The following is a 23,961-nucleotide window of genomic DNA, read 5'->3' on the forward strand; positions in this document are numbered from 1 at the left end:
CAAATGATTATCCAACATCTTCTTTAAAAAAAGAGATACATTGCATTTTCCCCCTCTTTTGCTCTATTTCCACTACCTTCTTTCCCTTTTTCTCTCTTCCTTCCAGGGCGCCGTTGTCGAGAAACGCACCTTCCCCTGCCTGTACTGTGAAGCCGTCTTCACGTCAAAAACCCAGCTGGAGAAGCATTGCCTCTGGAACCATTTGGACAGGCCGTTGCCAGCAGCCAGCCCCCCAGCAGAAAACAAAGTGCAGAAGGCAACCAGCAAGGGGGCAGGGAAGAAAAGGTAGGGGCCAGGGCTCCAGAGCAAGAGGAGGGGCTAGGGGAAGCTCCTCCCCTTGACCGCATAGATTTGGAATGATCACCGGCAGTCAAGCCTTGGTGTAGGAGAAGGCATGGTAGAATCCGGGGGGGTGGAGTCAAAAAAGGCATCAGCCTAGCATCCATATGTTGGCAGAAAAACCCAGTCCGGTTCCAAGCTGGGAGAAAGATGCTGGAAATAAAATGGAGGCTGGCTACAAGGAAAGAAGGTCTCTGTTTATTTACTTTCCAGAAACTTCAGTGACAGCAGCATGTTTCTGGGGTGGCTGACAAAATGGCTGAGTGAGTGGATGGATTTTTGTAGGATTCTGGGGTTTGGTGATTGAGATGCTCCAGGGGGTTGTGCAATATAGTGAGCCTTGTGTCTTTTGCTATTCTAATGGTGGTGGGTAGATCCTATTATGTCCTAAAGGTCCTGTCCTGTCCTTAGAATTTGGATGGGGGAATGTAAATTCTTAATCCCCTCAGCTCCAGCCTTCTGTGGGAGCTTGTGGCTGAAGGCATTTTGTTTATGAATAGATTGGTCCAGTTTTTCTTAATAGGTACAAAATATTCATCTCTAAAGACTTGAGGCTTCTGCTTGAGGCTGTGGCAAGAAGATGGGCTGCTTTCTGCCTTTATTAAGATTTTTCTCCATTTCTCCTTTGGGGAAATATAATATTCTGCCTCTTTTAATATTCCCCAAAGTATTTCATTCTCTTGGGGTGGGGAGAGCTTCCCACACATATGTATCCACAAGCGAATTAAATCCAACTCTCCTTGAATTCCATTGACCCTTAGCTATCTCCTGGCAGGTGCTAACCCTTAGTTGAGAAGATTCCTGTACATAGGCTTTTAGCAATAAATCAGTTTAATTGAAACTTCATGGGGACCTGGTCTTTTGTGCCTGATAGCTCCAGCCCTAACTTTTACAAAATGGTTTGGCTCAAACACAGCCAAACAAAAAAATATTCATCTGAATCTGAGATTCAGCTGCATTATCGCGGCTGCCATCTTGACTTTTTTGACCCCCTACTGATGCACCTGGTCTCCATTAGCTAAGTATTAAGGAGGCACTGCAGTTTCGCCTCACCTAAGTTGCTGTTAGGACAGAGGTGGGCAACGATAGCTCCTTTAAGGCTTGTGGACTTCAATTCCCAGAATTCCTGAACCAGTAGAATTCTGGGAGTTGAAGTCCGCAAGTTGTAAAGAGGCCATCGTCGCCCAACCCTGCTGTAGGAGAAAGAGTGGCAGAATCTGGGGACGGAGTCAAAAGAGGAATTGGCCTAGAATAATTACGTTGCCATAAGCAGACTAAGTTCAACCCCGTTTTGAATTCTGTTCACCTTTATCTAACCCTAATTAGGTGCTGACAGTTGGGAAGATTCCTGCTGGTGGGTTTTTAGCAATAAAGCGACTTCATTGAATCTTCACATGTGGATCTGATATGCTCCGTCCCATATTTGGGTAGATCAGGTTGCCCTGATGGACTGGTCTCCCCAGAAAAACACTTAATCTCCTCCCTGGTACAGCCGACAAAGCGAGGAGAGCCCGTGGCCTAGAGGTTAATACATCTGCCTAATATGCAAGCGGCCCGGGTTCGAATCCCAGAAGGGCATGGCTAGCTGATGAGAGCTTAAATGCTTGAAATAGCTATGCTCACTTATCTTCGTTACCGGTTCGCAAATGCACGCGCAGGGCTTTCCGTGCATGCACAGAGCATCAAAAATGGGACGCGATGATGTCTGGGCGGGTGGGCGGAGCCTCCCGCAGCCGCCGCTACCAGTTTGCCCAAACCTGATAGAAGTGGCTGAATACCAGTCTCCCTTTATTTCTTTGTTGGTAAATTTAAATTGAACACAAAATGTGGATCTGATCTTTTGCACCTGATTCTTGCCCGGCTTGACTTCTCCTTCAATCTGACTTTTGCCCTAGAGCTGCCGAACGCGCCATGTCCCCCACCCTTCACCCCAAACAATCGAAGGTGGAGAAGGCGGTCGCCTTGCAGCACCCCGAGAACGGAGAGCACGCGGCCGTGAGCCAAGGCATCAGGGCTTTGAAGACGGCTGCAGCTGGAGGCGGGGAAGGGGCTGCCACTCCGCTCGGCCAGACGCCGGGCACCCGCGGCTCCAAACATCATGCCAGCAGACAGGCCTTCAAGCAGGAGGAAGACCCCGAAAGGATGAAGCACAGTAAGATTAGATCAGCGTTTCTCAAACTTTTGGGGGAGTGGAGGCAGCCCCTTCCCTCCTCCTCCTCCTCCTCCTCCTCCGAGTTTAAAATGGGAAGGTTATGCCGTGTTTGGCTTGCTCTGTCAGGGTGCTAATTAATCCCATTCTGCTTTTTGGGTAATCGCACCTTGATTTAGAGCAGTATTTCTCAACCTTGGAAGCGCTGCTGGCTGGGGGATTCTGGGAGTTGAAGTCCACCCATCTTCAAGCTTCCAAGGTTGAGAAACACTGATTTAGAGGATGAATCGAGGCTTTTCCTTGAAGCATACTTTTGCAAGAAAATAAACCCGGAGATAATTTTTTTCTAAGAAAAACTCAATTTATTTGTTATAAGGAAAATAAAACATCTCACTGTCTAAATAATTACATTTTGGCAAGGTTCCTGCCGGCCACCTCTCTGCAGCCGGACCTCTCTTGGCAGGAGAACAAAGAAAGTTAGAAGTAGAAAGAAAAGAATGCGGACATGCGTAGTGGATCAGAGATAAGGACTTGGCAAGCTACGGAAAGTCTTAGAGTCCCAAAATATGAGCTCATCTGGTAAATACGAAAACGCAGTGACATGCTCATGTGTTTGGGTGCAAGCAGGAAGGGGAGGGAATGGAACCAACGAATCAAGCTATTCTCCAAAGCACCTGAGGGCAGGACTAGAAGCAATGGGTGGAAACTAAAGAAGGAGAGAAGCAACCTAGAACTAAGGAGAAAATTCCTGACAGTGAGAACAATTAATCAGTGGAACAACTTGCCTCCAGAAGTTGTGAATGCTCCAACACTGGAGGTTTTTAAGAAGATGTTGGATAACCATTTGTCTGAAGTGGTGTTTCCTACCTGGGCAGGGGGTTGGACTAGAAGACCTCCAAGGTCCCTTCCAACTCTGTTATTCTATTCTATTCTAATTGGGTCAACATTGCTGCATAAACAGAATTGCCTAACTTTAGCTGAAGCTGTTACAGGTAGTCCTCGACTTACAATGATTCGTTCAGTGACCGTTTAAGGTTTTACAACGGCGCTGAAAAAAATGACCATTTTTCACACTTACGACCGTTGCAGTATCCCCAGGGTCAGTGGTGGGTTCCTCCCGGTTCGGCCCGGTTCTCCCGAGCCAGTAGCGGTGACGATATGATGTCACCGAACCGGTTCTGCCCCCCCCCTCCACCCCCCCTACCCTCCACCCCCCACCCCCGCGTTATTCTTACCTTTTATTTGGCCCCATCCCCAATCTATTGCTGCCTCCTTAGTCCCAGCTGATGGCTAGAGGGAAAAAAACTGTTTAAACTTGGGGCTTCAAAGGGCTGCCCTACAGCTGATCAGTGTTAAAAGAAAACAAATGAGTAGACCAGTGCCTGCAAAAATAAATGGGTAGATCGGTACAGCTCTGCAAGTAGTTAAAAGCCTGGTAGACCAGTACCTCTGCTAAATCCTAAAGAATTGTCACATGACCATCAAGCCATGCCCACAAAATAAGCCACGCCCACAGAACCGGTAGTAAAAAAAATTAGAACCCACCCCTGGGTCACGTGATCAAAATTCGGACGCTTGGCAACTGGCTCAGATTTATGGCGGACGCAGCATCCCGGAGTCATCCCTTTTGTGACCTTCTGACAAGCAAAGTCAATGGGGAAGCCAGATTCGCGTAACAGCCCTGTGACTCACTTAACAACTGCAGTGATTCACTTAACCGTGGTGGCAAGAAAGGTCGTAAAATGGGGCAAAGCTCACTTAACATCTGTTTTGCTTAGCAACAAACATTTGGGGCTCAATTATGGTCGTAAGTCGAGGGCTGGTTGTATACTTTATTTTAAAAGTAAACATTGGTGGCAGATTCTGCAGTATCTTCCTTATTTTTGGGCCCGTTCTTGAAATTATCCTGCCTGGGTCACCAGCATTTGGACGTTCCAAATGCTGGAACTTGAAAAAATGAGGCATTCTCTCTTGTGTTGTTATTTTCTAAAGCTAAGTTTCTAGTCCTTATGTTCGGAAAGAACAAATTTGGAACCTGTATGGTTAGTGACTAGCGAAACCTCAGAAGCTCAAGAAGGCTAAGGAGAAATTTCTGGGCTGGGGGTGAGGTAAGGATTGTGAGTCCCATTTTATTTATTATTTTATTTATTGATTTGCCAAATTTCTACCCAGATGCGATCCAAGCCCAAGGAAACTCTAGAATTAGAATGAGACTGAGACTGAGACTGAGACTGAGACTTAGAATTTATTTATTCATTCATTCATTCATTCATTCATTCATTCATTCATTCATTTATTTATTTATTTATTGGTACGATTTCTCCGGAGACTCAGGGCGGCTTACAATGCGTTAAGCAATAGCCTTCATACTTTTGTATATACCTGCTTTGTAGGGCTTTCGGCCCCCCCTAAGCGGTGTTATTTTTTATACAAAGTCAGCTTATTGCCCCCACAATCCGGGTCCTCATTTTACCTACCTCGGAAGGATGGAAGGCTGAGTCAGCCTTGAGCCTGGTGAGATTAGGATTAGGATTAGGATTAGGATTAGGATTAGGATTAGGATTAGGATTAGGACTAGAACTAGAACTAGAACTAGAACTAGAACTAGAACAGAATCTTGAACAGAATCTTATTTGGCCAAGTCTGGTTAGACACACAAGGAATTTGTCACTATAAAAAGAGTAGAAACACGAAAAGCTGCAAAGAGTAATAATAGAAAACGGAGAGGTCATGATAAAAATCAGGAGAAGTCTAATCGGATTTATTGAATCTAATAATTAGATTTAATCCCCGGTTATTTTGTTCTCTCTTTTCAAGGCCATTAGTTGAGGAATAAATTATGCAAAGCCAAGCGCTAATTGCAGAAGGGCGAATCAACAACCCAGGGGTTTGACCAAAGTTTTATTTCTGTTTTCTCCTTTTTGAGTTAGGAAGGAAACAGAAAACGCCTAAGAAGTTTACTGGAGAGCAGCCATCGATCTCAGGAACGTTTGGATTAAAAGGTAAAATAAACGATTTCTCCGTTTTCATTTCCTCTCCCATAATGGAGGGAGAGGCTGTAGGGAAGGAGTAGTTCCTACTAATGGCCAGCTAACAGTTACTTCCCAACTCCCTGCCATCTGGAACGAGCTCCCCCCAGAGATACGGAGGATCCAAGACTTACGCACCTTCTGCCGCGCCCTAAAAATGTTTTTATTCCAACAGGCTGGTCTGGGCTAACTTCCCTTTTAAATTGGGTTTTAAATGTTTTACATAAATTGGATGTTTTTAAATTTGTTTTTTGAGCCCAAATTATTTAATCTATTTTTAATAGTTTTTAACTTTTGTATGTTATTTGTATTTTTATCTTGGCTGATCACCGCCCTGAGTCCTCCGGGAGTAGGGTGATATACAAATATGAATGAATGAATGAATGAATGAATGAATGAATGAATGAATGAATGAATGAATAATCAATCCAATAGTAACTCAACAACACAGAAATGTTTGAATTCTTTTATCTGCCAAGGTGGGGGGTTATTTCTCCCTCTTCATCCATTTTTCTGGCAAAAAAAAAATAAACTAGTCCGCATGAACCACAAGAAATGCTTCATGTGGACTAGTAACCAGTCTCTGTTTGTTAAATTGCCTGAAAAAGGAGATGAGGGCAGGTAGAAAGTTTTTCAGCACCTGCTGCTTCTCCTTCTCCTCCATTTCTGATGTTGGCATTGTGCCCTTTCTTGGGCTGGGTGGACTTGCTCATGGTCACTCACACCAGCTGGACAACTGCAGTGTGCAGTGCATGGGGCTGCCCTTGGAGACTATCCGAAAGCTACAACTGGTCCAGAATCTTGCAGTGTGCTCGGTGTTTGGTGCCTTTTTGGGTGCACTGCCCCCAGTGGTGAAATGTAACATTTGTTACTACCGGTTCTGTGGGCGTGGCTTGGTGGGAGGGTAATATGGCTGAGTGGGTGTGGCCAACTTTTTTTTTTTTTTTTTTTTTTTTTTTTTTACTTTTAAAAGCATTTTTTTTCTACAGCCTCTTAGGCTGAAGAGGTTGACTTCCCAGCTGACTTGCTGATCGGCAGAGGCTTTTTTTTTTTTTTTTAGCCTCTGACGATCCCAGCTGACTTGCCTGATAGGCAGAGGCTTTTTTTCCTTTTAAAAACATTCTAGGTTGTAGAAAAAATGCTTTTAAAAGCCTCTGATGATCCCAGCTGAGCCGTGCGATCATCAGAGGCTTTTTTTTTTTTTTTTACTTTTAAAAGCATTTTTTTTCGGCCGAAAAGGTTGTAGAAAAAATGCTTTTAAAAATTAAAAAAAAAGCCTCTGATGATTGCACGGCTCAGCTGGGCAATGGTGGGTGGGGCAGGGATTTTTGCTACCGGTTCTCCGAACCACCCGCCTCCCATCGCTACCAGATCAGGCAATCCGGTCCGAACCGGGAGCATTTCACCCCTGACTGCCCCCCTCCCCCCAGTTTCCTTCCAGGTGCAGTTTAAGATGCTGGTCCTTACCTGTAAAGACCTATTAAAAATAGTCCTCGACTTATGACTGATCTCTAAAAGTTAGTTAGAGTTGGCCCTGGTTAATGTCTGGAAAGGAGACAACCAGCAGATCCCCATTGCTGTCAGCCAGGCTGGGAAATCAAAAATAAAGACACCACTGGTTGAGCCCTACTGGAGAACATCTTAAGGGGCTGGTATTGGACCCAGGAGTCAAGAGATTCTGAATGCTGGGCTTTGGACTTTGCAGCAGACACATTCTGTTTTAAATTTGGTTTAAATTTTAAAAACAAAGTGGAGTGGATTGGGCCCTTTCTCTTCCATAGAGAACTAGAGGTCTGTTTGCACCCATATGTGCCCTGCTGGGACCTTCCTAGGAGATATCATACCTGGTTCTTCTAAGCCAGAGACTGAGGAGTCCTTGGTGCTCTCTCTGAGTTTGGTGGTTTTCTTGTAGACGTTTTCATTACCAAACTAAGTAATATCATCAGCATTGGTGATGTTACCAAGTTTGATCTGCAAGAAAACCACCAAGCTAAGAGAGCACAAAGGCCTCCACAGTCATCGTCCTCCTCCACCTCCTCCTCCTCCTCCTCCTCCTCCTCCTCCTCCTCCTCCTCCTCCTCCTCCTCATCTTCCTCCTCCTGTCCGCAAACCTCACTCCCTTCTAGCACTGATGATGTTACCTACTTGAGTAATAAAATGTCTACAAGAAAACCACCAAACGAAGAGAGCACCAAGGACCCCATAGTCCTCCTCCTCCTTCTCCTCCTCCTCCTCCTCCTCTCCACATCCCACAGTTCCTTTTAGCACTGATGATGTTCCCTAGTTGGGTTATAAAACTTCTGCAAAAAAAAAAATAACCAAGCTCAGAGAGTACCAAGGACCCCACAGTCATCCTCCTCCTCCTCCTCCTCCTCCTGTCTGCAAATCTCACTCCCTTCTAGCACTGATGATGTTACCTACTTGAGTAATGAAACGTCTACAAGAAAACAAGCTCGGAGAGCATCAAAGATCCCTCGTTTCAACCCTGAGCTAATATTCTCCCTTATCGAAGCCAGAGACTGCCCAAAGCTTATCTGTTCCAAAATTAATTTCTGCTTTTCAACAGGGCTGGCAAAAGCAGAAGACAAGGCTAAGGCCCATCGCGCAAAAAAGTTGGAAGCTTCCCTCCTCGGCAGTAACACCGAAGACCATAAGAAAAAGCTTTCAGGATCCAATGCGAGAAAAGAGGCCACCACCTTAGCAACAGGTCCTTCAGCCACAGGTAAGATTGAGACAGGTTCTCTCTTTGCAGCAGTTTCCTTGTTCTTCTAAGTCTAAATGTTTTTCAAACTTGACCCCTTTAAGATGGGTGGAATTCTGGGAGTTGAAATCCACTCATCTTACAGGGGCCAAGTTTGAAAAACACTGTTTTAGGTTTTGCAAACTGTTTAATTGTTTTCCCCCCAGTGTGCACATCTGCACATTGGAGAAACAAAACAGCCACTTCATAATCTCATGGCACTGTTCTGTCCCCGTCTCACACACGCACACAAACAGACAGCCGGGGGTTAAATAAACTGGCAGACAACCAATTCTTCCGATAAGAGGCTTGGCAGCAACCCAGTAGCGGCTTGCCAAGAACTTTACTCATAAACAAAATACACACAGTTCAAAAATAGTCCAGTTCGTAAAATAAATCCAAGGCAGATAATGTTGTTTCCAAAGATGCAATGTGACTCGATAGTAGTTAGTTTTGTCCGTCACAGAGTCTGAATGGCCACCTCACCCCCTTATATACCCTGTGGGGTGTGGTCCAGTGACTCAGCTTAATCTCTGGCACGCCTCCTTTTCTTCTGTTGCGCGCGCTTATCTCTGCGACGCTGCCGAGGATCCAGCCAAGACTCATTTCCCTCATCACTGTCTACCTGTGGCTGCGTGGACGTGCTTGGCCCCGGCCCTATCTCTTGCCCTTCGGCGGACACCAAAGGCATTGCCAGAGAGGAGGGTCCTGGAGAGGGAGGCCTTGCCAACTCCTCTCCTTCACTCTCAGAGTCCTCTCCTGCTGATGACACAGGCTCAGGTAACGGAGCCACAACAGGCACAACATAGGAGAACAAACCCTTCAGGACGAGATTCAGCAGTCCATCTGCATTTAAAAGACACAGGCCACTCTTTTGAAGACAGAGAAGACTCTGTCCACATTTTGGACAGGGAGCACCGCTTGTTTGAAAGAGGGGTCAAAGAGGCCATCTGTGTCAAAATTGAACAGCCCCCTCTCAATAGAGGGGGAGGGACACAATATCATCTATCTCTGGTCTACAACACAGTCCTTTCAGCAGTTCCAAGAAGGCTCCACGCCCATATGCACCACTCAGGTGACTCTGAGATAAACTTCCAAGCGGCCTCAACATCTCTCTAAAAGGATGCAGATGGACCAGCTGTCTGCAAGGAGTATCAATCCTTCCCTTCCCTACCATTCAGTCAGAGCTGAAGAAGCTTCTTGAATGAGAAGTGAAACGTCTTCAAAGAAAAAACCAGAAAGTTCAGTTGCCTCTTGAAAAAGTACCTTTGGGATTCACTGGGTGACTATGAATCTCCATAGAGAGTATATACAAGCCATTTCTATAACAATAAGCCTATCTAGTTAACAAAAACAAAAACAGTATATATATATATATATATATATATATATATATATATATATATATATATATATATATATATATATATATATATTTTCCATTACAAGCACAAAATCTGGAAGCAATTTCAGAACAGAAACAAAGTTAGATATAATTCTCTTCTTTGGATAAAAGAATCGATTTGACCCTTCTCTGCTTCTCTTTGCTGTGGGGAATAATATATGCTTCTGTTAACTCATTAATCTTTATCATACTTTATATTAAGAAAATCCTCTGTATTGTTTCAATTTTTTTTAACCCTAAAAGGAGAAAACAACTTTTTAAAAAATTTTGATGCTCGACTAGCTTTAAAAAGTACTTAAGTGTTATATACAAAGGAGAAAAAAAGAATTGCTACCTGATTTTCAACAGGCACCAAACGGATAAAAGTAATTAAATCTGACATCTGTATGGATAACCTTTAGTATGAATTGTGTCTGCCACTGAAAACTTTTGTTTTTCCTTCCCTTCCTTGGAAAACCAGAAAGTTCCACAGTTAGTTGGCCTTCAGATTCCCCCCCACCCCATTTCCTGCATTTTGATATTTTGGCAAATAATCCGCAGACCTTTCAAAGGCAAAATATGTTTCTCTGGGATCAGCCCAAAACATATTTCTCTGGAAAATCTTTTGCTGGACTGGAGACAGCTGGATATTCCAAATATACACATCAGCAACTTCTTCTAGAATAGAATAGAATTCTTTATTGGCCAAGTGTGATTGGACACACAAGGAATTTGTCTTGGTGCATACGGTCTCGGAGTACATAAAAGAAAAGATACGTTCGTCAAAGAATCATAAGGTACAACACTTAATGATAGTCATAGGGAAACAGTCAATATAAATCATAAGGATACCAGCAACAAGATTACAGTCATACAGTTATAAGTGGGAGGAGATGGGTGATAGGAATGATGAGAAGACTAATAGTAATGCAGATTTAGTGAATAGTTTGACAGTATTGAGGGAATTATTTGTTTAGCAGAGTGATGGCGTTCGGGGAAAAAACTGTTCTTGTGTCTAGTTGTTCTGGTGTGCAGTGCTGTATAGCATCGTTTTGAGAGTAGGAGTTGAAACAATTTATGTCCAGGATGTGACGAGTCTGTAAATATTTTCCCAGCCCTCTTTTTGACTCGTGCAGTATACAGGTCCTCCATGGAAGGCAGGTTGGTAGCCATTGTTTTTTCTGCAGTTCTAATGATCCTCTGAAGTCTGTGTCTGTCTTGTTGGGTTGCAGAACCAAACCAGACAGTTATAGAGGTGCAGATGACAGACTCAATAATTCCTCTGTAGAACTGGATCTAGCCAATTCATTTCCCCAGGTTTTGAATCTGAACTTGATGTCACGAACAACTCGGCAAGCCTACATTGATCCGTGGATTGGGAATTAATCCAGCCTCATATTTATTGTTGCTACTTCGTAATTTCTGTAACTGCTGGCCGGCTATTGATTATTGTATTTTTCAAGAACGTTGTGATTTAAAGCAGAATTGTGTCAAGGGTTTTCTTTCCTTTGCGGGGGTTGTGTTACAGGAGTGATTGTTTTGATTTTCAGCTGTTTAAGTGACTTCTAATCCAGCCAGACAGTTTGATTATTGGCTACATTAACCTAGAAATAAGGAGAAATTTTCTGACAGTTGGAACAATTAACCTGTGGAATGACTTTGCCTCCAGAACAGTTGTGGGTTCCTCCCAGTTGTGCCCGGTTCCGCCGAGCCGGTAGCGGTGATGATATGATGTCACCGAACCGGTTCTGCCCCCACCCCCAGCATTATTCTTACCTTTTATTTGGCCCCACCCCGAATCTATTGCTGTCTCCTGAGTCCCAGCTGATTGTCTAGAAGGAAAAAAAAACTGTTTAAACTCTTGCTGTAGGGCTTCAAAGGGCCGCCCTACAGCTGATCAGTGTTAAAAGGCAGTGTGGTGGTAGACCGGTGCCTCCAAAAACAAATGAGTAGACCAGTGCCTGCAAAAATAAATAGGTAGACCAGTGCCTGCAAAAATACATGAGTAGATCAGTGCCTCCAAAAACAAATGAGTAGACTGGTGGCTGCAAAAATAAATGGGTAGACCAGTACCTCCAAAAAGAAATGAGTAGACCAGTGCCTCCAAGAACAAATGGGTAGACCAGTGCCTCCAAAAACAAATGGGTAGACCGGTACAGCTCTGCAAGTAGTTAAAAGCTTGGTAGACCAGTACCTCTGCTAAATCCTAAAGAATTGTCACATGACCATCAAGCCACACCCACAAAATAAGCCACGCCCACAGAACCGGTAGTAAAAAATTTAGAACCCACCCCTTTTCCAGAATTTTTGTGTGCTCCATCACTGGAGGCTTTCAGGAAGAAACAGGACAGAGCCGCTTGTCAGAAATGGACTAGGAGTCTCCTTGAACAGAGGATTGGACTAGATGACCTACAAGGTCCCTTTGAACTCTGATATTCTAAATTAAATAAGAACTTGAGGTAGTCCTCAACTTATAACTGTCCGTTTAGTGACAGTTCAAAGCTACAGTGGCACTGAAAAAATGACTTATGACTAGTTTTCACACATGACCATTATAGCATTCCCATGGTCACCAGGAGTTGGGGAGTTCTAGTCCCACCTTAGGCACAAAAGCCAGCTGAGTGACTTTGGGCCAATCACCAGGAGACTGTGAGTTCTAGTCCTGCCTTAGGCATGAAAGCCAGCTGGGTGACTTTGGATCAAACACCAGGAGACTGTGAGTTCTAGTCCTGCCTTAGGCATGAAAGCCGATTAAGAGACTTTGGATCAAACACCAGGAGACTGTGAGTTCTAGTCCTGCCTTAGGCATGAAAGCCAATTAAGTGACTTTGGGCCAATCAACAGGAGACTGTGAGTTCTAGTCCTGCCTTAGGCATGAAAGCTGGCTGGGTGACTTTGGGCCAATCACCAGGAGACAGTGAGTTCTAGTCCTGCCTTAGGCATGAAAGCCGATTAAGTGACTTTAGATCAATCACCAAGAGACAGTGAGTTCTAGTCCTGCCTTAGGCATGAAAGCCGATTAAGTGACTTTGGGCCAATCACCAGGAGACTGTGAGTTCTAGTCCTGCCTTAGGCATGAAAGCCAATTAAGTGACTTTGGGCCAATCAACAGGAGACTGTGAGTTCTAGTCCTGCCTTAGGCATGAAAGCTGGCTGGGTGACTTTGGGCCAATCACCAGGAGACAGTGAGTTCTAGTCCTGCCTTAGGCATGAAAGCCAATTAAGTGACTTTAGATCAATCACCAGGAGACTGTGAGTTCTAGTCCTGCTTTAGGCATGAAAGCCGATTAAGTGACTTTAGATCAATCACCAGGAGACTGTGAGTTCTAGTCCTGCCTTAGGCATGAAAGCCGATTAAGTGACTTTAGATCAATCACCAGGAGACTGTGAGTTCTAGTCCTGCTTTAGGCATGAAAGCTGGCTGGGTGACTTTGGGTCAGTCACCAGGAGACAGTGAGTTCTAGTCCTGCCTTAGGCATGAAAGCCGATTAAGTGACTTTAGCTCAATCACCAGGAGACTGTGAGTTCTAGTCCTTCCTTAGGCAGGGTGACTTAGAGCCAGTCACTCTTTCCCTCAGCCCAACCTTGAGTGATTTATTAAAACAACAAAGACAGGGAAATAAATACATGAAAACAACCCTCTACTGCATATTATTCCTGAGAAGCCAAAATGTAGTTCTGGGATTAAACCAAAATAGAGCCGCCTCACTGTTACGCCTGACCAGCATTCATGGTTTGTCCTTTTTTTCTCTTCTCCAGCAACCCCTGAGGAGCAGTGGCAGCGGATAATCAACGAGAAAGGAGAAGTCTCTTGCCCGACCTGTGGCATGATCTCCCGGAAGACGGTCTTGGGTCTCAAGAAGCACATGGAAGTCTGCCAAAAGGTAGGAAGCCACGTGCTCCCCGTTCAAATGGCGAGAAACGTAACCCACTCCCTTCAGCTGCGGATGCTTTGGATGGGCTAACTCTGGGCCAAGGCCAATGTTTGTCCTGTTCCTTTGTGATAAACCAGGATTTGCTCCCGGGCCCTTGATTCTGAATTCCAGGGCCCTGGGACCCTGGCATCACAATTGCTGGGTTGGGGCAGTTTAATATACAGATAGTCCTAGACTTAAAAAGCAGTGGAGAGGAGAGGAGTGGAGAGTGGAGTGGAGTGGAGTGGAGTGGAGTGGAGTGGAGTGGAGTGGAGTGGAGTGGAGTAGAGTAGAGTAGAGTAGAGTAGAGTAGAATATATGGAATAGAATTAGAATTAGAATTAGAATTAGAATTAGAATTAGAATTAGAATTAGAATTAGAATTAGAATTAGAACAGAACAGAACAGAACAGAATGAAGATGGAATGGAATGGAATGGAATGGAATGGAATGGAATGGAATAGAATAGAATAGAATAGAATAGAATAGAATAGAATAGAATAGAATAGAATAGAATAGAATAGAATAGAATAGAATAGAATAGAATAGAATAGATGGAGAGTGGAGTGGAGTGGAGTGGAGTAGAGTAGAGTAGAGTAGAGTACAGTAGAAAATATGGAATGGAATGGAATAGAATTAGAACAGAACAAAACAGAACAGAACAGAACAGAATAGATGGAGTGGAGAGTGGAGTGGAGAATGGAGTGGAGTGGAGTAGAGTAGAGTAGAGTAGAATAGAAAATATGGAATGGAATAGAATTAGAATTAGAATTAGAATTAGAGTAGAACAGAACAGAATAGAATGAAGATGGAATAGAATGGAATAGACTAGACTAGACCAGACTAGACTAGACTAGACTAGAATAGAGTAGAGTAGAGTAGAGTAGATTAGAATAGAGTAGAATAGAGTAGAATAGAGTAGAATAGAGTAGAATAACAGAGTTGGAAGGGACCTTGGAGGTCTTCTAGTCCAACCCCCTGCTTAGGCAGGAAACCCTACACCACTTCAGACAAATTGGTTCTCCAACCTCTTCTTAAAAACTTCCAGTGTTGGAGCATTTACAACTTCTGGTGGCAAGTTGTTCCACCGATTGCAACAGTTCATTTAGTGCCTGTTCAGAGTTACAACAGCACTGAATAAAAGTAACATGATCATTTTTCACGCTTACGACCGTTGCTGCATCCCAGTGGTCACGTAATTAAAATTCGGACGCTTGGCATCTGGCTCGTATTTATGACGGTCGCAGTGTCCCAGGGTCACATGATCCCCTTTTGCGACCTTCCAAACAAGCAAAGTCAGTAGGGAAGCCAGATTCACTTAACAACCGTGTGACTAACTTAACAACAGCGGGTGATTTACACAACAGCCGTAACAAGTTGTAAAATGAGGCAAAATTCACTTAACAACTGTCTCGCTTAGCAACAAAATTTTGGACACAATTGTGGTCATAAGTCTATGTATAGGTAGGCTTCAATTTATGACCGCAATTGGGACCGGAAAATTCATTGTTTGATCCCACGATCATCGGGACGCTACAGTGTCCTTAAGGGCTGGTTGTAAGTCACTTTTTTCAGTATCGTCACAACTTTGAAGAAACAAATGGCCGTAAGTCAGGGACTACCAGTTGTGCTGAAGAAAGATGATTCAGACAATTCCATGGTGGTTAAATCCAAGCAATATTAAATTTCCCCTCTAATTTTTTGCCCTGTTGAGATGCTGCCTTGTGACCAACCCAATTTACGACGGTCACAACAGATGGTTGTAATGGGCAGGTTCCATTATGGTCATATGCCGAGGAATGCCTCTACACATTTGCAGCATCTGGTTTTGGTTTGTTTTATCAATTACATTTATCCTCTGTGGATGTATTTATTTTATTTTGTGGGGATCATAAAACTATTACCATTTTGAGCAACTCTTGAGTAGTTGGGTTATAAAACGTACAAGAGGATAAGCAAAAAATAGACGCACAACATAACCACGTATCCCCAGTGGTGGGATTGTTAAATAATTTAACAACCGGTTCTCTGCCCTAATGACTGGCTGGGTGGGTGTGGCCATGGTGGGTGTGGCCAGGGGGTGTGGCAGGCAGCACTCGGCCTCCTGCACCCCCTTGGGAGCAAAAATGGGCTGCAGGGGGCGCCCCCCCTGCGCCCCATTTTGGGCCTAGTAAGCCTCCTTGCACTTACCTGGTGTTGTGGCCCGTCAGCGGCCTGTGCAGCTAGTAGCTGATTCCGACAGCGAGGAGGCTGGTGTGGTGCTGCGCCAGCAGCCTGTGCAGCTGGCACTCGAGTCGGACAGTGAGGAGGCTGGAGAAGATGTGGTGCCAGAAGTGGGGATTCAGCCAGGGCCTTCAGAACCTCCAGAAGCTCCCATAAGTGAAGAGGAAGAAGAGGAGGAGCCTTTTCTCGATGCACGGGCGCGCAGAGCTGCCAAAAGGCAGGAGTGGTTCCTCAGGAGGAGGTCTCCTCGAGAGTAAGGCTTGGGGCTAATTGGCTACTCCCTTAGCCTATTTAAGGAAGGACGACGACTGAGGCAATTCGCAGGGAACAACTTCGTTCACTCTCCTTCACGTCCTGATCTTAGTTCTCTTATCAGCTTTCTGCAAATTGCTTCTGGGCTTTCTGCCAACCATAGTAAGATTACAATTATTTATTCTTTGGATTCTTGTAGGCTGTTAAGAAAGTTAATTAACAGCCTTTATTTGAAAAAGACTGATTTAATTTAGTAAACTAAGGTTTGTACAGACTTTGTGTGTGCTGCGTTCTTTGGGGTCCGTAGCTGGGGCAGAACACCTGGGAACCAAAACGGGGTGTGTGGGGACTTCTGGAACAGAAGGGGAGGGGCCAGCCAGCCATTTAAGAATCGGTTCGGCCAAAGTGGTGCGAACCGGTTGAATCCCACCACTGCGTATCCCACACAATTATTGCTAAGTGTAGATTGATGGAAGGCAAATCGTATTCACTCTAGATTTCTTTGTCTGAAATGTATTTTTCTCCTTTCTTTTAGCTGCAGGATGCCTTGAAATGCCAGCACTGTAAAAAACAGTTCAAGTCCAAAGCAGGGCTGAATTATCACACGATGGCCGAGCACGTGAACAAGGTATGGTCCTCTTGCGTGTAGATCTGTGTACAATGTAGATTGTGCATGTAGAGGGCAGGACAAGAAGTAATGGGTGGTGTTGTGACTCCGACCCCTGAGCCCGTCTTATCGGAGGGAGAAGGCTCCGAAAGTGGAGAGAGTTGGCCGGGCCTCCCTCTCCAGGACCCTCTCTGGCAATGCCTCAGGTATCTCCCAAAGGAGAAGAGATTGGCCAGGAGCCAGGTATTCCTGAGCAGTCGCAGTCGGACAGTGATGGAGATAAGTCTTGGCTGGATCCACACCAGCGTCGGAGAGACAAGCGCATGCAACAGAAAAGGAGGCGTGCCAGAGATTAAGCTGAGTCACTGGACCACACCCCACAGGGGATAAAAGGGGTGTGGTGGCCATTCAGGCTCTGTGACGGACAAAACTAAACAACTAGCGAGTCGCATTGTATCTCTGAAACTACGTTATCTGCCTGCCTTGGATTTAATACGGACTGGACTTGACAATTCTTTGACTTTGTGTATTTGTTTTGGTATCTGACGGAGGAGGAACACCTCCCTCTGTGAGTAAAGTTCTTGGCAAGCAGCTACTGGGTTGCTGCCAATCCTGTTATCGAAGGAATTTATTGTCTGCAAGTTTTATTTAACCCCTGGCTGACTGTTTGTATGCGTGTGTGAGACGGGGACAGAACAGGTGGAAGCTCAACAGAAGGAGACTCAACCTGGAAATAAGGAGGAATTTCCTGACAGTGAGAACGATTAATCGATGGAACAAGTTGGCTGGGGGATTCTGGGAATTGAAGTCCACACATCTTAAAGTTGCAGAATTGAGAATCAGTGCTCCAATCCGACATTTCTCAACTGGGACAACCTCTGAGTAACTGGACTTCATTTCCCAGAACTCTCATGAGTAGCCAAGCTTCCTGGGGAATTCTGGGATTTGAAGTCCACATGCCTAGAAATTGCCAAAATTAGCAAACTCAGTTCTGTCTTCAACTCTAGAGCAGGTTGCTGCAAACTGGTACACACAGTCCTTGACATATGACCACAACTGAGCCCCATATTTATGTTGCTAAGTGAGGCATTTGTTAAGTGAGTTTTGCCCCCATTTTACAACCTCTCTTGCTGCAGTTGTTAAGTGAATCATTGCATTTGTTAACTTAGGAACAGGGTTGTTAAGTGAATCTGGCTTCCGCATTGACTTTGCTTGTCGGACGGTCGCAAAAGCAGATCACGTGACCCCGGGACTCTTCAACCGTCATAAATATGAATCAGTTGCTAAGCATCCAAATTTTGATCACATGACCATGGGGATGTTACAACAGTTGTAAAAGTGTGAAAACTGGTCCTAAGTTACTTTTTTCAGTGCCGTTTTAATTTTGAACATTCACGACTAAATGAACTGTAGTCATTCAGAATAGAGCTGGAAGGGACATTGGGGGTCTTCTAATCCAACCCCCAAACTCAAGCAGAAGACCCTATACCATTCCAGACAAGTGGCTGTCCAGTCTCTTCTTAAAAACCTCCAGTGATGAAGCACCCACAACTTCTGGTGGCAAGCTGTTCCACTGGTTAATTGTCCTCACTGTTAGGAAGTTTCTCCTCAATTCCAGGTTGCTTCTCTCCTTGATTAATTTCCATCCATTGTTTCTTGTCTTGCCTTCAGGCGCTTTGGAGAATAAGATGACCCCCTCCTCTTCGTGGCAGCCCCTCAAATACTGGAAGACTGTTATAATGTCCTCCCTAGTCCTTCTTTTCTCTAGACTAACCATACCCAGTTCTGTTCTGTCCCCGTCCCACACACACACACACCAACAGACGTTCAAGAGTTAAAGACCAAACCAGGCGGCAAAATCCTTTTCCTTATGATAACGGAACTTGGCAACAACCTAGTGGCTGCCTGCCAAGAGTTTATTACTTACGAAGAGGAGAGATAACTTCTCCCCGCTTCTGGTACATCAAAAGAAACAGCTCAATAATTACAGAGTCAATCAAGTCCAAAGATGATCCAGCAAAGTCTATAGCAAAAGTCCGGCAATGCAGAATGGCGTGGAAGCTTTCAGCTTTGTTCGTCACAAGGTTTGACTGGCCACCACGCTCCCTTTTCTACCTTGTGGGGTGTGGTCCAGTGACTCAGCCTAATCTCGGGCATGCCTTTTCTTCTGTTGCGCGCGCTTATCTCTGCGACGCTGGCGTGGATCCAGCCAAGACTCATTCCCCTCATCACTGTCCACCTGTGGCTGCATGGACGTGCTTGGCCCTGGCCCTATCTTTTGCCCTTCGGTGGACACCAAAGGCATTGCCAGAGAGGAGGGTCTTGGAGAGGGAGGCCTTGCCAACTCCTCTCCTTCACTCTCGGAGTCCTCTCCTGCCGATGACACAGGCTCCGGTAACGGAGCCACAAGTTCCTGCAACCGTTCTTCATGTGTTTTTGTCTCCAGGCCCTTCATTATTTTAGTTGCTCTTCTTTGCACTTTTTCCAAAGTCTAAGACTACATGTACAGTTGATATGAGTGGGTAATTTCCCCCCCCCCCAATTTCTTTTTTCTAGACTGCTCCTGTGGAAGCTGCTGTCCCTCTCAGTGAACTAGGAGACAGGGAAAGGCTGAGGAAAATGCTAAAGCAGATGGGGAAACTCAAATGTCCAAATGAGGTATTGATTTTGCTGTCTGCTAGGATGTTTATAACAAGGTCACCTATACCAATAGACGGGACTATTTGTAGCTCAGGGCTGTTGTGGGGTCCTCGGTGCTCTCTGAGGTTGGTCCTTTTCTTTCAGACGTTTCATTGCCCTACTAGGTAACATCCTCAGGGCTAGAGGGAAGCGGGTTTGTGGAGTGGAAGAGGAGGAGGAAGAGGAAGAGGAGGACTCTAGGGTCCTTGGTGCTCTCTGAGCTTGGTTTTATTTATTTTATTTATTTGTTTTAATTTGTATACCGCCCTTTTCCGACAGGACTCAGTGCGGTGAACAGCCAAAATAAAACAGAACATCCAAAATTTAAAAACAGTTTAAAAAATAATTAAATATTTTTGGGCACAATTTAAAACAACCCAATTAAAATCAATTCAATTTAACCGAAAACAGTGGGATCAAGTCAGCCCAGCTAGGTGAAATAAATAAGTTTTCAGGGCCCGACGAAAAGTCCGGAGGTCTGGTATTGTGCGTATCTCTGGGGGGAGGTTGTTCCAGAGGGCAGGCGCCGCCACAGAGAAGGCTCTCCCCCTGGGGGTCGCCAGCCGACATTGTCTGGCAGACAGCACCCTGAGGAGTCCCCCTCTGTGCGAGCGTACTAGCCAGTGGGAAGCTATTGGTGGCAGAAGACGGTCTCGTAAATACCCTGGCCCTAAGCCATGGAGCGCTTTAAAGGTGGTCACCAACACCTTGAAGCGCACCCGGAAGACCACCGGGAGCCAGTGCAGCTCACGCAGGAGAGGTGTCACATGGGAGCGCCCCGTCGCTCCCATAATCCCCCGCGCGGCCACATTCTGGACCAGCTGGAGCCTCCGGGTGCACCCCAGGGGGAGCCCCATGTAGATGTTTCATTACCCAACTAGGTTAATATCATCAGAACTAGAAGAGAATGAGATTGGAGGAGGAAGAGGAGGAGGAGAAAGGAGGAGGAGAAAGGAGGGAGGAGGAGGAGGGATAATATGAAGTCCTTGGTGCTCTCTGAGTTTGGTGGTTTTCCTGCAGACATTTCATTACCCAACTAGATAACATTCCCAGGGCTAGAAAGGAGTGAGGTTTGCAGCTGTAGCAAACCCCACTATTTTATGTTATTTCTTTTATTTCTTTTTTTTTTCCAAGTTTTTTATTTTTTATATTTTTTTTACAAACATATCAAATCAATGCGTGAACAGTGTGGCACCTAAGTGCCATACATTCTAACGCAAATAAAACTAGTAAAATTAATCACAGTTATTACATTCAATCAACTTACATACCCTGTTCCCCCCAAAATAAGGCATCCCCTGATAATAAGCCCAATCAGGCTTTTGAGCGCATGGCAATAAGGCCAAGCGCTTATTTCGGGGTTCAAAAAAATATAAGACAGGGTCTTATTTTCGGGGAAACACGGTATTTCTAATAATGATTACACAATTATAATAAGTTGCAATCTGTCATTATTCAATTATTCCATTTTCAGGGAAACATGGTATTTCTAATAATGATTACACAATTATAATAAGTTGCAATCTGTCATTATTCAATTATTCCATGTTTTCCCTTGTTAACTTTTATTTTATTATATAAAAGTGTCTACACTAACATTCCCCCTTCTCTTATTTCTATCACTTATTCTAACTTTTAGTCATGTCACCTTTTACTGAAAAACATTTTCTTTCTATCCTACCTGACTTCTGGTCGTGTCACCTACCTAAAAAAAAAAGAAAAGAAAAAAAAAAGAAAAGAGAGAGAGAAAAAAAAGGAAAAGCAAATCAGAACAACAACAAAAAAGAGAAATCATCTATCCATCATCTCTTTTATCTTTATATGTCTTTTATTTCTTTTTTTCTTTTTTTTTTTTTTTGTAAATATTTTTTTATTTTTTTCCAAACATAAACATAAAATATAACTTTCAAGAACAGAGTTTCGATCCGGTCATAAATGGTTAACATGCTTACATTTTTTTAACCCGCTCTATTCCACTTTTACATTACATCTTTTAAAAGTTTAAAACAGGAAAAAAAAAACAAATTTAAACATAAAATTCTAACATTTTCATCTAAACAAATCTAATATATCAATACAGTTTTAGCTTCAAATTAAATTTTAACTCATTATCTCTGTATCTATATCTCATCAATATCCAATTAATTGTTAACAATATTCTAGTCTCTTATTCTAATTATATACCTTACAATTTTATCACCAGAATTATCAAGTTCAATTTCAATACAACTCCATTTTGTTAAAATTTATAAAACACAATTTTATCAACCTCTTAATTATTTGACCCTTTTTATCAAATCACAGTATCTTAAACTTTCCAATTTAATATCCCACTTATTACACAGTTTTATCACAAGAACATATTACTTATTCTTTCCCAAGTTATCAACTCTTTTGAGATTATTCCCAATATTATCTCCTCCCTATCTCCCCACGTTATAGCTGATTTCCAGCATATTGTATTTGGCTAGTTTCTAGCATAATCTTCTCCCATACTCCCTCCATCGTTTGGCTGACTTCCAGCATATTTTATTTGGCTAATTTCTAGCATAGTCTCCTCCAGAACTCCTTCCATTGTTTGGCTGATTTCCAGCATATTGTATGTCTTTTATTTCTTATTGTTTTTTTTTCTAACACTGTTAGGTTGTTTTAAAAATGGTTGACCCCGTACCTTGAAAATCCTTCCTTCCCTGCTGATCTCTGATTCGTCTTATTTTGCTTCAGGGCTGCGTGGCCACCTTCTCCAGTCTTATGGGGTACCAGTATCACCAGAAGCGATGCGGGAAGCAGCCGTCGGAGCTGGAGAAGCCGGTCTTCACTTGCTCCCACTGTGGCAAGGCCTACAAGTCAAAAGCTGGGCATGACTACCACATCCGCTCCGAGCATCCGGCAACGGTGAGCCCCTGAGCCTCCCGCCTGCTTTCCTTGTCACCGACACTGTGCTTGTATTTAAAAAGTGTTATGGGTAGCCCTCGACTTACGACCGCAATGGGGGGGACCTTAAATTTCATTGTCAAGCAGCGTGGTCATTATGTGAGATATCATGTGACCTAATTTTTACGACTTTTTTGCCATAATTGTTAATTGAATCCTACTCGGTAAGTGAACCATATGGTCGGTTGGGTGAGTGCAAGAATCCATGTGTCCCAGAATCAGAATTCTGAATTGTACAATATTTGTCTGGAGTGGGTTTCCTGCCTAGGCAGGGGGTTGGACTAGAAGACCTCCAAGGTCCCTTCCAACTCTATTATTCTATTCGATATAGAACTCCAAGCGACGCTATTGATGTGTTGGCCGTTGAGACTATTTGTGCCTTGTGCAAACACATCAATAGCATTGCTTGGAGTTCTCTACAGGTAGTCCTCAACTTACAGCCACTATTGAGCCCAAAGTTTCTGTTGCTAAGAGAGACATTTGTTAAGTGAGTTTTCCTCCCAATGTACAACCTTTCTTGCCGCAGTTGTTAAGTGAATCACTGCATTTGTTAAGTGAGTAACCCGGTTGTTAAGTGAATCTGGCTTCCCCATTGACTTTGCTCATCAGAAGGTCGCAAAAGGGGATCCCATGACCCTGGGACGCTGCAACCGTCATAAATATGAGTCGATGGTCGAGCATCTGAATTTTTGATCACGTGACTGCAGATATTCTGCAGTGGTCTTAAGTGTGAAAACTGTCCTGAGTCACTTTTTTCAGCGCCATTGTAACTTTGAAGGGTCACTAAACAAATCACTGTGATTCGGGGAGGACCTGTACTGTACAATTTAGTGTAGAACTCCAAGGGGTGTGTGTTTTTTTGTGTGTTCTCCATCCTTTGCTGGGCCATAATAAATAGACTGAGTTACTGTGCAGCAATCAGTAGGCACAGCTTCCTCTCTCTCTTCCTCCCTCCCTCCCTCTCTCTCTCTCTCCCCTTCCCTCTCCCTCTCTCCTTCTCCCTCTCTCCCCTCCCTCTCTCCCTCCCCCTTTCTCCCCCTCCCTCCCTTCTTCCCTCCCCCTTTCTCTCTCCCCTCCCTCTGCCTCTTTCCCTCCCCCTTTCTCCCTCTCCCTCCCTTTCTCCCTCCCCTCTCCCTCCCCCCTCCCTCTCTCCCCTCTCTCTCCCCATCCCTCTTCCCCTCTCCCTTCCTCCCTCCCTCCCTCCCTCCCTCCCTCCCTCCCTCTCTCTCTCTCTCTCTCTCTCTCTCACACACACACACACACACACACACACACACACACCTGCCAACTTTTACTTTTATCTATCTCTGGCAGTCTTTCCTCTTTTCTTTGCCAAGAGACTTGCAAGCAAAGGTAACTATTTGTTTGCAACGATGCATTAAAGACAGTCAGAGGCAGCCAGGTGATGTTAGGGCCGTTTTCCGAATCTGGAAACCCACCGATGAGTTTTGAAGGGAGACGATGTTTGAGGGTTGAAGGCCACGTGCAGTAGCTAGAAATCACTAGGATTGGGTAACCTGCCCTTCACCAAGGCCTCCCAGTTCCCTCTTCTCCTTTGAAAGTTCTCAGGTAAAAAAGCAATCAAAAGGCCTTAATTGCCACCGTGTCTTAATTTGTTTCCTTCCTTCCTCCCTCTTCTCCTTCACCTTTTCCGTCTCCATCTGCCTTCCTACCCCTCCTTCCCTTCCATCTGCTTCTCTTCCTCCTCCTC

At 44.4% G+C, this 23,961-nt stretch overlaps 1 protein-coding gene across 1 annotated transcript in view; it reads left to right on the top strand.

The window, feature by feature from the left end:
• The window catches only part of ZNF512B (zinc finger protein 512B), a 53,568-nt gene that overhangs the window by 24,466 nt on the left and 5,141 nt on the right, over positions 1-23,961 (top strand). Inside the window, exons 5-12 of the mRNA XM_070940154.1 lie at positions 107-285; positions 2,235-2,491; positions 5,419-5,490; positions 8,084-8,239; positions 13,401-13,525; positions 16,566-16,658; positions 19,194-19,295; positions 22,041-22,211. Of these exons, the coding sequence (XP_070796255.1) occupies positions 107-285; positions 2,235-2,491; positions 5,419-5,490; positions 8,084-8,239; positions 13,401-13,525; positions 16,566-16,658; positions 19,194-19,295; positions 22,041-22,211 (1,155 nt within the window). The remainder of the gene's footprint in view (positions 1-106; positions 286-2,234; positions 2,492-5,418; positions 5,491-8,083; positions 8,240-13,400; positions 13,526-16,565; positions 16,659-19,193; positions 19,296-22,040; positions 22,212-23,961) is intronic.

This window comes from Pituophis catenifer, unplaced genomic scaffold (genome assembly GCF_029215685.1).
Source record: "Pituophis catenifer annectens isolate HBS135680 unplaced genomic scaffold, rPitCat1.0.hap2 SCAF_3, whole genome shotgun sequence".
NCBI classification, from domain to species: Eukaryota; Metazoa; Chordata; class Lepidosauria; order Squamata; family Colubridae; genus Pituophis; species Pituophis catenifer.